Genomic DNA, 13,696 nt, shown 5'->3' on the forward strand with positions numbered 1-13,696 from the left:
CATTACAACAAACTAATGTTATTTACAAATATTCCTGCCACAAAGAAGGTTGTAGACTTCTCCAGAACGTAAATTACATTGGTTTGACCAGCACGACTTTGAGCCGCCGCCTAACATGCCACCTCCAGACCGGAGGACCGAAGAACCACATGAGAGAGGCTCATAATGAGACACTCACTCGCGCGATGTTGGAGACCCACACCAGAATCATCATGAGATGCCCAGACGCCACAAGACTGACGATAGCTGAGGCTCTCATCATCAAGCAGGAGTCTCCAGCTATTAATTTGCAAACTACCGGATTTGTCAGGACGTTAAAATTGTTCTCGTGATTCAAGCTTTGATTCCAATCTGTATCCATAATACCCTATGTTTGTACTATTGTCATTTCAAAATTTCAAATTCACTTGTTGCAAAACTCGTCCTCTACTTGATAATGAATGAAGTTGCATTGGAAACGTCGTAAAATTATAATAAAATGTCCCTTGGAAACCTGATATTTGGATTTTCACTTCCTATCAAGAGCCTAATTCGCCGAATCGAGTAAAATAATAAGAAAATTGTCAATAAGAAATACTCTCTGGTCTTCAACGAAACCTACTGCATAGCTATGTATACTGTATGGCTATTTATGCTGCATGGCTATATATAGCTGTGTATACTGCAGGTTTCATTAATGGTATATCTGTCTACATGACATCCAATGACAATGGTATATCTGTTTACATCTGTCATTCTGTATATCCAGTCTACATGATTCGTTGCAAAATCTTTTCTATTCTTTTAAAGCTAGGAACACAATCTTTTATTGGCAATAAGATGGGCTGATCACCTGCTATCTTTCCCTAAAAATGCGTTGAACGGTCACAATATTTTTACCCAAAATATCTTCATTAATTATTTATTTTAAAATCATTAAAAAATTCTGATATTAGAGAACCTGACCTGAAAAAATGCTTTTTAATTCACAATAAAGTGAAATGAGGTCATTATTGTTGTCGGCCACCTGCGATCTGAAATCTTTGATATGCTTGTGTCATTGCGTTATTAAATCCTGCCATGTTGTAGAGTAACGTTATCACATTATTCAGAGTTGCATGTTGTCGCAATATATTGTAAAATCATTTGTCAATAAACACGAATGAGAGGCCCGATCTTGGGGATGGTCATGGTCGTCGGGATGATGAAATAATTCTTACCTTAACGTGTACGCACGCATCGTCACTGTCAATGTTCTCGTCGGTTCTTGGGTGCAAGATAAAAGAAGATAAATTTACTTCTTTTAATATTTTATTGTATTAATGGTATTGGTAAGAACGTAAAATTTATTCCAAAATACAATAAAATATTGGATCACTGAAACATTTGTCTCTTGGTCAACATGTTCTAAGGGGTCACGTTACTTAAGAGACTCGAGGCTGAAAAGTTGAAGCATTTAAGGAGATGAGTTTCTAAGGATAAAGGTAAAGGTACAGGTCAAGGTCTCCCTGACTCCGCATCGAGAAAACCAGTCGGCACTCTTACTCTAGGATGAACTTGGTTGAGGCTTTGAAGCAGTGCCAGTAGGGATAAAACTTTGGAAAAGATCAACACTAGACTTTGAAGGTATATCAAAGTTGCGGCTTTGAAGCAGTGCATGTAGGGATAAAACTTTGGGAAAGATCAACACTAGACTTTAAAGGTATATCAAAGTTGAGGCTTTAAAGCAGTGCCAATAGGGATAAAACTTTGATAAAGATCAACACTAGAAGTAGAAGGTATCTCAAACATTGACAGCCATCGAGAAAAAAAAACAAAGTAAATGAAAAAGATTAAGATAAGGTCGAGGTTACGAGGTCGAGCTCGCTCGAATCTTCTCCCTCGCCATTTCTAAACTCACGCACTTAGAGATGGACCGCACAGAACAGGTCTCACTTGACCCATACAGGTTCGCGTGTCAGGTCAGAATTTCTGTGATTTTGTACGTGATGCGCACGATTTCTTGAAGCCATTATCACAACAATTGCTGTGCAGATTCAGAGTTGTTATATAATTCTTTTAAAATAAATCACCCGATTTAAACAAGGTAACTAACCGGTTTCAAATCCACATTGGCGCATCATAATCCGCCTCACTTTCACTTTCATTGTCAAGTTTTCTTTCTCAACAAGTTCTTCACTATTGTAAAATCTGATTCTTATATAATACTATTTTTTTAATTTCCCGTGCTCCTTACATTTTTATGCACCTTTTCTTACTACTTATATATATGTAATAGATTTCTTATCATGAATTACCAGCACAAATTATTTACCGTCGACTTTTGGCTGTTCAGAAGTGCATGTGTGCTTCCATATTTGCTCTGGCAACAGATAATGATTGATTTTTTTACTTTGGAGTCAACAATGTATAGTTAGGAAAAAAACCTAATATGTTAATGTTTGTGTGGCTATTTGACACAACGTGACTGCCGGGTCATATCAACATTTTAATTCACAAAAATAAATTTTGTATCGTCAACGAATATATGCACAAAATAAAGGGTTCATATCCCCTAACAGTTATTGCAAATACATGTTATTTTTGTTCAGGAATGGCGTGGCTAACAGCAATATTGTGCGCGACGTTGTTGTTCTTGCTGCTGCTGCTGTGGCTGCAACCCTCGACAAAGGGCCTGCCTCCAGGTCCCAAGGGCCTCCCTCTCGTGGGGAATCTTTTTGACCTCCTCAGATACAACCCCATCGAATACTTCACTCTGTAAGATACAACCCCATCGAATACTTCACTCTGTAAGAAAATACTTCAGTCTGTAAGACACAACCCCATCGAATACTTCACTCTGTAAGATACAACCCCATCGAATACTTCAGTCTGCAAGATCTGTTGCAGGTTTATTGAACAGTTCGCCTGTTGAACGTATGTAAAAGAATTATTACACAAACTATTTCATATCAGGAACATATGAAACGTGTTAATGAATTAATGCATTTTAATGCCACCCTCTCACATTTCGAAGCCTATTTAAACAAAAATAATTTAAATTCCTGTAGGTTATAGAAAAACTCGATTGCAACTATTATAATCAGAGCAATTCTCCGTCAATCCTCAAGCATCCTAGAGTTTCTAAAACTATTTTATAGTTTTTCTATAAATAGTTCACATATTTTGGAAAGTTATCGGGAGAGAAGGAGAAATAACTGGTGTTTCAATTTGTGATGGAATTACTAAATTTGTACTTACTAAAATACACAACTAATTTGATGGAAGGTAAATATTTAAATATTTACTGTAACTTTTAAATTTTAAGGTTTTCAAATGCAGACCTGATAATCGTCATATTTAAATTTCGTCAAGACCTGCACGTGTGTATTCCTTAAAAAGATTTTCAATTAATTGTATTATTGTTCATTATTATTTATTAATGCTATTTGCTCATTCCTAATTATTTAGAGGAATGTAATTAGTTTATATATTACAGATTATCTAAAGAATACGGGCCAATATTTAGCATTCAATTTGGCTTACGTCGCGTGGTGGTCATAACGTCGAGACACTGGATGCAGCAGGCGTTTGTTAGACACGCCGACACCTTCACTAACAGGCCGCATGGCACCGTCATGCACTTCATAGGCGGAGGAAAAGGTTGTTATGAGCTGAAGATATTTATATCTGTAGTGAAATATGTTTCTAATTAAAAGATAATTGATGCACTATACGGCTTATATATAACTAAAATAAACCTGATTAAATTATGAGAGCTTTCAATCGAAAATGTTCCAATAAAATTAAAGTTTTACAGCACATTATTAACTAACAAGACTGATATGTCTTGTCAAGAATTATTGATTAACGTTGTTATTTTTTGTTAAATTTGCTTAGCGTTCAATGCTAAGTATTCATAATCTTACCTATATCACGTTCATAATTATTATCAAAGTATTATCTAATTTTATCTAGCGGAGGTTCGAATATTATTCACAATATGAATACTATTACAACATTGAATAAGTAAACATTATAGATAATTTAGTTTTATAAACCAAAACTGAACACATCATGAAAAAGAAATCAATCTATATTAATAAGTTCGCAATCCTCCCCAAACATTTAACTTAATTATTTTTCTTTTTCAATTCGATATTTATCTTCGTTTTTCAAAATAACTAATTTCAATCATGATCGCACAATAACTTAAATTAGTCATTAGATTAATCGAAATACACAATCATTCAAACATCAGAAGGCATTTCCATTACCAAAGTATAAATTATAAAAATGTTATTATTTTCCAGAATACGTCATCAAAACCAATAAAACAAATAAATATCTTGGTATTTTCCAGAACACGTCATCAATACTAACATAAAAATTATAAATATGTTGTTATTTCTCAGAAAACTTTATCATTACCAACATATAAATTATAAATATGCTATTATTTGCACGAGTTAACAAGTTTGTTATGGCGCAGGCGTAGTCATGACTGAGGGACAGGCGTGGCGAGACTCGCGGCGACTCCTGACGCTGGTGCTGAAGGAGTTCGGCGTAGGCAGCTCCAAGATAGAAGACTACATCGGCCTCGAACTGCCAGAGTTCATAGAAACCCTTAAAGTGAATAACTATATTGGGAAGTTTTTTATGTCCTAGATAGAAGACTGCATCGGTCTCGAGCTGCCAGAGTTCATAGAAACCCTTAAAGTGAATAACTATATTGGGAAGTTTTTTATGTCCTAGATAGAAGACTACATCGGTCTCGAGCTGCCAGAGTTCATAAAAACTCTTAAAGTGAATAACTATATTGGGAAGTTTTTTATGTCCAAGATAGAAGACTATATCGGCCTCGAGCTGCCAGAGTTCATAGAAACCCTTAAAGTGCATAACTCTATTGAGAAGTTTTTTTATTTTTAGTTCTTAAACGGCTTAAACAGCGTCGGTAAATGAAATATGTTATGAAGTATTCAAAGTAGCTCGGAAATACTTGAATATATCAGCTTGGAACTACTAGATGACTTTACTTGAAAATTTTAAATCTTCTTAGAAAACCAGAGCAATCAAAATTCATAACTATGAATATAATTGTCATGATGTACAAATTCTAACGGATATGCAAATGCTTTCGGTTACCGTAAATTATTTTTTCCTCTTTCATGTAATAATTTTGCTCAATTCTTTACTTCTGCAAAACAAGCTTGCTCTGAGTATTCAACTCCGCGTGTTCTTCGAAACTCTCCAACTCAATTATATTTAGCATTTTTGCAAATGTGAAAAAATATAACTCAGTACTCACTGCAGTGATTGACAGAGAGCTCATTTTCTCCAAATCGACGAAAACGTGAAGTCACGGACGGACGGACTTGACGAGCACAATAGGGCATTTTTTTCATATATGAGAAAATGCGCTTAGAAGAGGTTAATCTTTGTAGTTCGTCAAACATATCGTGTGCTGAATACATCTTGCTTGCTATGTTCACACCGGGGGCGAGCGCCCAACTAGAAATTACCTAAATCTCGAAGACTTTTCAATCACATCGTTCTAACTTTTGCTTACTCTAAAAATGATGTCCAGTAGTGTACTCTGAAGCATTGAATTTATATTATTTGGAAAATTTTCTGTGTGTAATTTTTCGAATTTTTCTCACATGAAAATTACCGTCTGAAAAAAGGCCTCTATATAGGTTCTCACCAAACCAAGGGACAGCGTTCCTTCTCGCGCGGATGTTCGATCACGTATTGATGTGGCGCGGCTGCCGACGTTATATATCCTACACTGATTCTTATGAAACCATAGGATGGAAAAAGGTTCAAATTGTTGTTACACAAATATTTTACTAGCCTCTACTGAGTTATTTTCGTTGTAGCAAAGACTCACAGAAGCAGCTTTTGCTTGTCATCAGACGCCACCGATCAGAAAAATGTGATTAAAAGTAGTTCGAAATCCGCCCAAAAATATCGAGTTAACATAACACTTAATTATCTACATAATAAATCGTTGTTAGCCAGTGTTATCTGCCTAGTTTATCTATCAAACAAGACTTTATTTTATCAAAATTTCAAGAGTTATCTGAAGGTTAATATATGCAATTAATTCTAGAAAGAAGTGGGTAAACCGATCGAAATTCACCCTGACCTCGCGACGTCCGTCCTGAACATCGTGTGGCACATGTTTGCTGGGGAAAGATTCAAGACTGGCGACCCTTTCCTCAAGTGGATGGTGACTTCCATCGAAAGAACTGCGAATCTCATCAACCAGGGCAGCTTCTTGAACTTTGTCCCGCTCGTTCAGTAAGAATATGGAATTAATCAAACAAAAAATATTTTTCTATGAGGAATCGTCTTGCTTTAAATTTTGTCACACATTATTGCTGAATATTTGTTCCGCTTAAAATTAAGTGCTATTACAATACCGTCTTTGCATGTGGTGGTAAATTACATTAATAATTTGTATCACCCAATCTTCTTGCACAGAAAGTCAGAGAATTTTTCCAAGACAATAATTTTACGAAAGTATAGCAATGAGATTACATTGGTCGAATTATGATATGTGATATGTGTGTGATCCGAGTCTCTGTAAATCTGCGTGGATAATTTTTATTCTGAATGAATATGATATCCGAAGCTAACCGTTGTTTTTCGATACAACATGTTAATGAATTGTATTATTGTTCTTTCGGTTGTAATTTGGTTAAGTAAATGTATTCTATTTCATTGAAAGACATTCTCACTTTGAGGTTTGAGTAACTTGCAGTGAGAAATTTTGTTCAGCGATAGTTTCATCATCGGTAAGTTTTAGCGAATAAATAAAGTAGATAGGCGAAAAGAGTTGCAATTACCATATTTTGAATTTATTATTCTAAATGAAATTCAAATGATTTTAATAATACTGCTTTTCTTAATCCCATTCGAAAATAGACTTATGTTAACAGCCAACATTACAGCACATGTATGTCAATTATTAATTACTAGTATATGCAAACATTTTTACTAATGTTTCATTATAATTTACGCAGCAAAAGGTTGTGCAAAAACTCAAATCATAATTTAAATTTTCGCGATATTATTGCGTATCAAATTCAGATTCATTGGAACCTTCCTGAGGCCTCGCGCATTCCAAGTTTTGTTCAGCCTCGTCTATCGCATGATGTACTTCAACGGCGTCATCAGGCAACACAGGAAACAACTCGACGACCCAACAAAAAACATGGATCTTGTCTTCGCCTTTTTACGAGAGCAGAAAAAGATCGAAGAAGCACATCAAGCGCCGGGCATTTTCACAGGTTAAATCCCTATTTTATAAACCTGAATGTGAAGGAGTAAATCAGTCTATGTCGATTTTGGGCTTAAACAAATTACATATTGAATCTGGTTTAGAAATAATTTGTTTCGAAGTTGCTTTGTTTTTATTGACTAGTAATTTAACGAATTCAATGACAACTGGAAATTGAGTTTAGGGTTGCCAAATAGCTTAAAAAATATAACTCAGTACTGACTGCAGTGAGTGACGGAGAGCGTATTTTCTCGTCGACGAAAACTTGAGGTCACGGACGGACGGACAGACGGACGGACAGACAGACAGACGGACATGGCGAGCACAATAGTGCATTTTTTCCATAAATGAGAAAATGCGCTAAAAATGGCCAAGTCCACGGAAAAAGACCTTTAACTGAATATTTACTGGTAAATTTGTAGGTTCCGGTGTAAAAAAATACATTTTCCTTTTTTCGCACTTTTTTACATTTTATAATTATGGACTGCCATCATAAATTGAATCGGATAAACGCAATTGAGAAAACTAAATCATCGAATTTGGCCGGAAAAAAGATCATGAGGCAACTCTGATAAAGTTTCAGTTGTCAAACGGCTGCAGCGAGAACTTGTGGTAGCGCACTGGTTGATATTTAAATATCAATCACGCAACTGTAGCGTGAACTGAAAAATAAATTATAAATCACTATTAATCCGCATGAAGTAATGAATATGAATAATGTGACACAATGTACGGATTCTTAGAAATGTTGTAATGTGTTACAGACTCGCAGCTGCGTTGGCTGCTGAGCGATCTGTTCGTAGCAGGTCTTGACACGAGCGTCTCAGCGATGAGGTGGGCGCTGCTCTTCATCGTCAAGCATCCGCGCGTCGCTGACAAACTCAGGGATGAGATCCTTCAGGTCGTGGGACACGACAGGAAGCCATGGTGAGGACAGGCAGTGCAAGGGCATGATGCAAGGAGCGATAGTACTGCACAATATACAAAGGGTCACCAGATGTTTATGTAGAGCATTTGAAAAGTAATGTGTACTGAAAGTTGCATATTGATCTGCGAGTGGGTTTTATCTTCAGGAAAATCGCGGGGAGTTACAGCCAGTCGAGGATAAGAATAATTAAAATGTACCTTCAGCGAAAATAATTATTCAATTGTGAACCAAACTGATTAAAGAAACAAAAGTTAATTAGGTACCTAATATCACTGCACTGAATAAATGCAAACATGAACGCCAAATTCTTAATAATTGAATTATTAAATAAATTATTATTTTAAGCAATAAAAGAGCTCCATTTTGTGTTTCTTATTTACTTTTGATTGCTGCGCATGAATTATTTTTATTATTATTTACTTTACCATTGTTTGCCGATTTGATTTACTGTTGATTACTGCTCATTACCAAATTATGCACGTTTGGTAATAGAACACTTAATCTTCTTTAAGCCTTCATTAGAAGTTACTCTATTACTATAACTAATTATAGATTTACTGTTGATTACTGCTCATTACCAAATAATTCACGTTTGGTAATGAACATTTAATTTTTCAAGCCTTCATTAGAAATTACCCTAGTGGTATAACTTATTACTTCCACCACTGTGCATGTATGTGGCATGCAGCCTGAGCGACCGCGAGACGATGCCGTACATGGAGGCCTTCATCAGCGAGACGCTGCGGTACTCCGTCGTGGTTCCCATCATCACCCACGCGCCCTCGCACGACGCCAACCTCGGCCCCTACATCATCCCTGCCGGCACGATGGTCATCACAAACCTGCACGGCGCCCTTCATGATCCCAACGTGTGTAGTGTGTGGGATAGTGAGGCTAGAATTGTATGTGTGTTACAGCTACGATATTGTGGCTTGCATAATAAGAGATATGTTACGTTGGTGGAAACTGTAGCCTGAGTGATAATAATGTACTTAGATCAGCAGGTTCATGTGTCTGGCATGATCCTGATCTAATTAATTCTCCTTAAATAAGCTTTATTCTCATATATATAGTTAGGAATTGTTGATGAAAACGCAAATTAGATAAATACCATAAACGCTTTATCGCTCTTTTATATTTGATACGTTTATTTTTCTATTAAACGGTACTCATCATATAGCGGCCACAACATATTTTTCTCACGTTGAAATGATTATAACCTCTAATAAGTCTTTATAATTCAAATCAACAGATAATAACCGATATCAGCTAATTTATTAATGATATTGATAAAGTGTTCGAATCACTTCCAGGGACCGTTAAAGCTTAATGAGGATTTACGGATTATCCCTAATTAAAAACTTCCATTTTATTTCAGGTCTGGGAAAATCCATCCGAGTTCAGACCTGAAAGATTTCTCACGCCTGAGGGAAAGTTTTTCAAAGATGAAAACTTAGTTCCTTTTTCCATAGGTGAGAAATTGGTACTTATTGCATCTTCTAGCTAATGACATAATCAAACCTACATTTGATATATTAGTCCAGCGTTTATGTGTTCTTATATAGTAGCATAGTATTTTGCTTCACATTACGTTGAACGATTTTTTCATCCATTAATTTTTACAGTTCATTGAATGATTCTGATGAAACTTTAAGATTAAGTTGACCATTATGTTTAATTCTATAACTAACTCTTATAATCCAGGTCGACGCAGCTGCGTGGGAGAGTCTCTGGCTCGCGCAGAAATTTTCTTATTTTTGACGACAATTCTTCACACTTTTGAACTGAAACCTGGGGTTGACCCCTTGCCTCCCTTGAGCTACGTAGACGGTCTCTTCCTCCACCCCCAGCCTTACAAGATTATTTTAGAGCTGCAGCAACCGCGACACAGGCCTAGGGAGCCTGAAAAAGCTTAGCATTTGTTCCTTCCAAAATTGAATTAATTTGTCCTTTCGTCTATCTTAGGCTTTGCTGGGTTTAATTAATATTTCAAATATTTTCCCGCATATTAAGTTATATAAAAAATTATTAATTTACAGAGATTATAATGATCATGTAGTTTATTTTTTGTCCTAATCAATGTAGGAATATGTCATGACTTTGAAATTTGCTTCCAGGAAATTTTGAAGCAATCTATTGTCATAGGATTGCACATATCGTCCCATTTGCGTTTCAACATAATTTCATTTTATTGTGTTTATTTAGGCTCATGTGTAACCTAGAACAGGTAAAATTGTGTTAGGCAGGCAAAGAAAATAAAAAAATGATACTATTTTTTTAAGTTAAATTTTAAAAAATGTATCGTATTTTTATATGAAGTCTTTCATGACATGCAAGTGCGCTGTAAAATTCGTTGGTGCTGTCACGCTCTTTCTTATCCTGCTTTCAATTCATTTATATTTTCTATAAATACTCAGTATGCTAACTAATAACGAATATGAAACTTCAAATTTGTGGCTATGGAGCAGGTGGAAAAGTGCAAGCTTATTGTCGCTCTGATTTATCTTTAATTTTATAAAGGCAGGATCACAGAACCGAGAGTATTCTTTAGAAACGATTAACCCGTCATATTGGCACTACTTTCAGTCTAACTACAAATTTTTTGGTGAGTTGACAACGAATATTTTGGAGTTCCATTGCGACTTAAATATATTAATTCAAAATGTTCTTCATTGTAGACAGGATGCATTTATTCATGCTTTAGTAAGTATGTTAACATCCTCCCATAATAAAATGAATCAATTTTGGAGAACATCCGTGTAAAACGATGGTTAGTTCAAGTGTAAAATTCCTGTTTAAGTATAAAACTAAAGAGATTCTCATAAGAAGAAGAAGAAGAACTTTCACTGGATTTAATAACAAGTCAGAGATGAAAATTTTTGAATGAATTGAACATACATCAGAGAAGAAATGAACATACATCAGGAAAAATGATGTAAATTTGGAAAAAAATATCTAAGATGCAATAACTTTTTGGGTACCGGATATTTTACTAAACTTTATTATTAATTGCATTTACGTTATGTTTAACTGGCAATATTCCCCTTGCTTTAAAATATGTTCAACAAATAATAGCGTACTTGCTGTCATTTTATGTTCAGTAGATAATTGCGTATTTAGTATTCTAAAAGAGGGTGGAAAAAGAAAGTATCGTTGAACGATTGAATTGTTTATATCTACGAGTAGTTAATTAATCTATCAGGAATTATCCACGAGGGGTCCAGTCACTCAATATCACCATGGAAATTTAAGGCATAAATATATGAGAAATAGACCAAGGACCATACTTTTAAAACACGCTATGTGAACGTAATTACTTACGCTCTATTTTCTTGTCTATGATTGGTGGATGAACTTACGATCTCTTAACTTTTTTTGAAAGTAAGTGCCCAGACCTACCGACGCGCGTTGCTAAAAGGGGCTTATCCAAGCAGGGCATTGTTCCTAATTCTGCTTGGTTCGACAAAATGTTTTTTCACGTAAAGCCAAAAATCTAATTTTCGACTCAAAAAATTTGAATGTTTGTCATATAAGACACAACTATACTACAAACTAATTATCTAACTAACTTCAGGCTTGTCAAATAAATAAATATCTATTTACAGCAATGCTGAACATGCCAAGAAGCCTTAACCAAAACGGTGGTTTAAATTCGAAGCATACAACCTTTTCAGGTGCCGATTTACTCATTAAATTGACGTTACAAAAGCACACAAATCCTTTTAATGAAACAGTACTTTGTACAACTTGCTATGGGCAAAATCTTACGTTTTCTATGATATGAATTTCTAAAAACTTTTCTGGGTGCAGTGAAAAGGTAAACCATCTGCCAGCAAAAGGCATTCCATGAGTATTTACTTATAAAATATTCTCGTTGACAATTCCAATGTGTCTACAGTATATAGATTTATACATTATATTATCAATGTATATACATTTACATCTACCTCTCTTGTTTTTATCCTGCTATTCAAAATTCTTTTATATTTTTATTCAATGTGCATTTTTGTTTGGTACAAATCCAATTTAGTGCCAATTTCCGAAAAAAATTACAAAACTTTAGCCTTCATAACATAGCCATTGATTTTATTTGCGTAAGTAAATTACAGGAAAGCGAAATAAAGAAGTCTAAATTTATTATTCGGCAAACAATGCTTGCAAAAAATATTATTTTCTCAATATATTTATACATGAAAAATTTGGGAATCTATCTGAAAGGTAAAAATAAGAATTTAAAAAAAAGATAACTCTATTGTTGAATGTTCTTAATACTCCCGAAGAAATTTAGACATAGTTTTTTCTTAATTAGTTTTTTAGAAGTTTTTCTCGATCAACCCGATCCACAATGTTATTTATTCGACTGAATTACACGTATACAAATAGAAAGCTCAAGCAACGACTGGCGCTTTTACGCTGCTCCCACTCCAAAAAGTGGCATAATAATGCTATAAAGAAATGAATTTCATTAGCAATGTTATTCAGACCAATTTGATGACGAGGTTATAGATAAATTATCAAGGCCAATGTTGAATTGTCAGTCGCATATGCTAGATGCAGTGAGTACGGAGGAATTTATTTTAGGCTTATCAAAGGCCTCATTGATAAAGAGACCTTGAACGTGTGTGTCTTATGTGTGCGTGTGCACATTAGGTTCTATGGTATCATTAATATTCAAATTAAAGGAGAATATCGGTTAAATGAACTAATGATGGTTTAGGAAATTTGATGAATGGTGCTGACCCTGTAACGCGGCTCGTATGCTGTCATTTTATAAAAAAAAAAGATCTTGCTCTGCAACTGCAGTTGCACTGTCGCAAATCAACTTAGTTTGTTCATTATTAAAAATGAATGATAGAAGACAAGTTGCTATTGATAAGCTTGCAGTTCTTTCATTTCACAAAAATTTTCAGAGTAAAGCACGAAAAGGCCATTTGAATGTCAAAATTCAGGTATTTTTTTAATCATAAAATCGTAAAAGCGTTTTCGGTAGCCTGATGATCTCAAGGTTTACTGACCCTGACTAGTCCGTAAATTTGTTGAGAGATTTTAGCATGTGGCAGTCAGCACGAGATACCATTGAGATAGGAGGGAAATATGGTGATAACTTATTATTTTGATCAAGCAGTTTGCACATGTAAGATGGTCATGCTTCACTACGATTTTTTGTCTTACTCCAGTGATGTAATTCCCATGAGAACTTGATTGCATAGCAGTTGTGAACCCGGACTTTTGCATATGGATTAAATAAAACATATATTGTCATATAGCACCTACTTACTCCATGTAAAATTAATCATAGGAATTGCACGTGTGTTTTGAAAAGCTTTTAAGCTCATTTATTGTTTTAAATATTATCACGTGGAAACTCCCAATTTAATATTGAGATTCCAGTTATAGTTATGTTCGAAGTTATTTGCATCCTCAAATTTTATCATTGTTATAAAAAATTATTATGGAATAAACCTTGAGCTGCAATTGGTAATTTCACAGACTGAAGCGACAGCTTTTTATAGTAAATAATGTAC

The 13,696-nt window shown here is 34.9% G+C and overlaps 1 protein-coding gene across 1 annotated transcript in view; it reads left to right on the top strand.

Moving 5' to 3' along the window:
- Nucleotides 1–12,102, top strand: part of LOC108676836 (cytochrome P450 2C30) — a 19,195-nt gene extending 7,093 nt beyond the window's left edge. The window contains exons 2-10 of the mRNA XM_018164983.2: nucleotides 2,571–2,736; nucleotides 3,458–3,621; nucleotides 4,451–4,590; nucleotides 6,071–6,261; nucleotides 7,054–7,253; nucleotides 8,008–8,170; nucleotides 8,860–9,040; nucleotides 9,550–9,643; nucleotides 9,876–12,102. Of these exons, the coding sequence (XP_018020472.1) occupies nucleotides 2,573–2,736; nucleotides 3,458–3,621; nucleotides 4,451–4,590; nucleotides 6,071–6,261; nucleotides 7,054–7,253; nucleotides 8,008–8,170; nucleotides 8,860–9,040; nucleotides 9,550–9,643; nucleotides 9,876–10,087 (1,509 nt within the window). The 5' untranslated portion in view covers nucleotides 2,571–2,572 and the 3' untranslated portion in view covers nucleotides 10,088–12,102. The remainder of the gene's footprint in view (nucleotides 1–2,570; nucleotides 2,737–3,457; nucleotides 3,622–4,450; nucleotides 4,591–6,070; nucleotides 6,262–7,053; nucleotides 7,254–8,007; nucleotides 8,171–8,859; nucleotides 9,041–9,549; nucleotides 9,644–9,875) is intronic.
- Nucleotides 12,103–13,696: the final 1,594 nt, after the last annotated feature.

Source organism: Hyalella azteca, unplaced genomic scaffold (assembly GCF_000764305.2).
Source record: "Hyalella azteca isolate HAZT.00-mixed unplaced genomic scaffold, Hazt_2.0.2 contig10447, whole genome shotgun sequence".
Lineage (NCBI taxonomy): Eukaryota > Metazoa > Arthropoda > Malacostraca > Amphipoda > Hyalellidae > Hyalella > Hyalella azteca.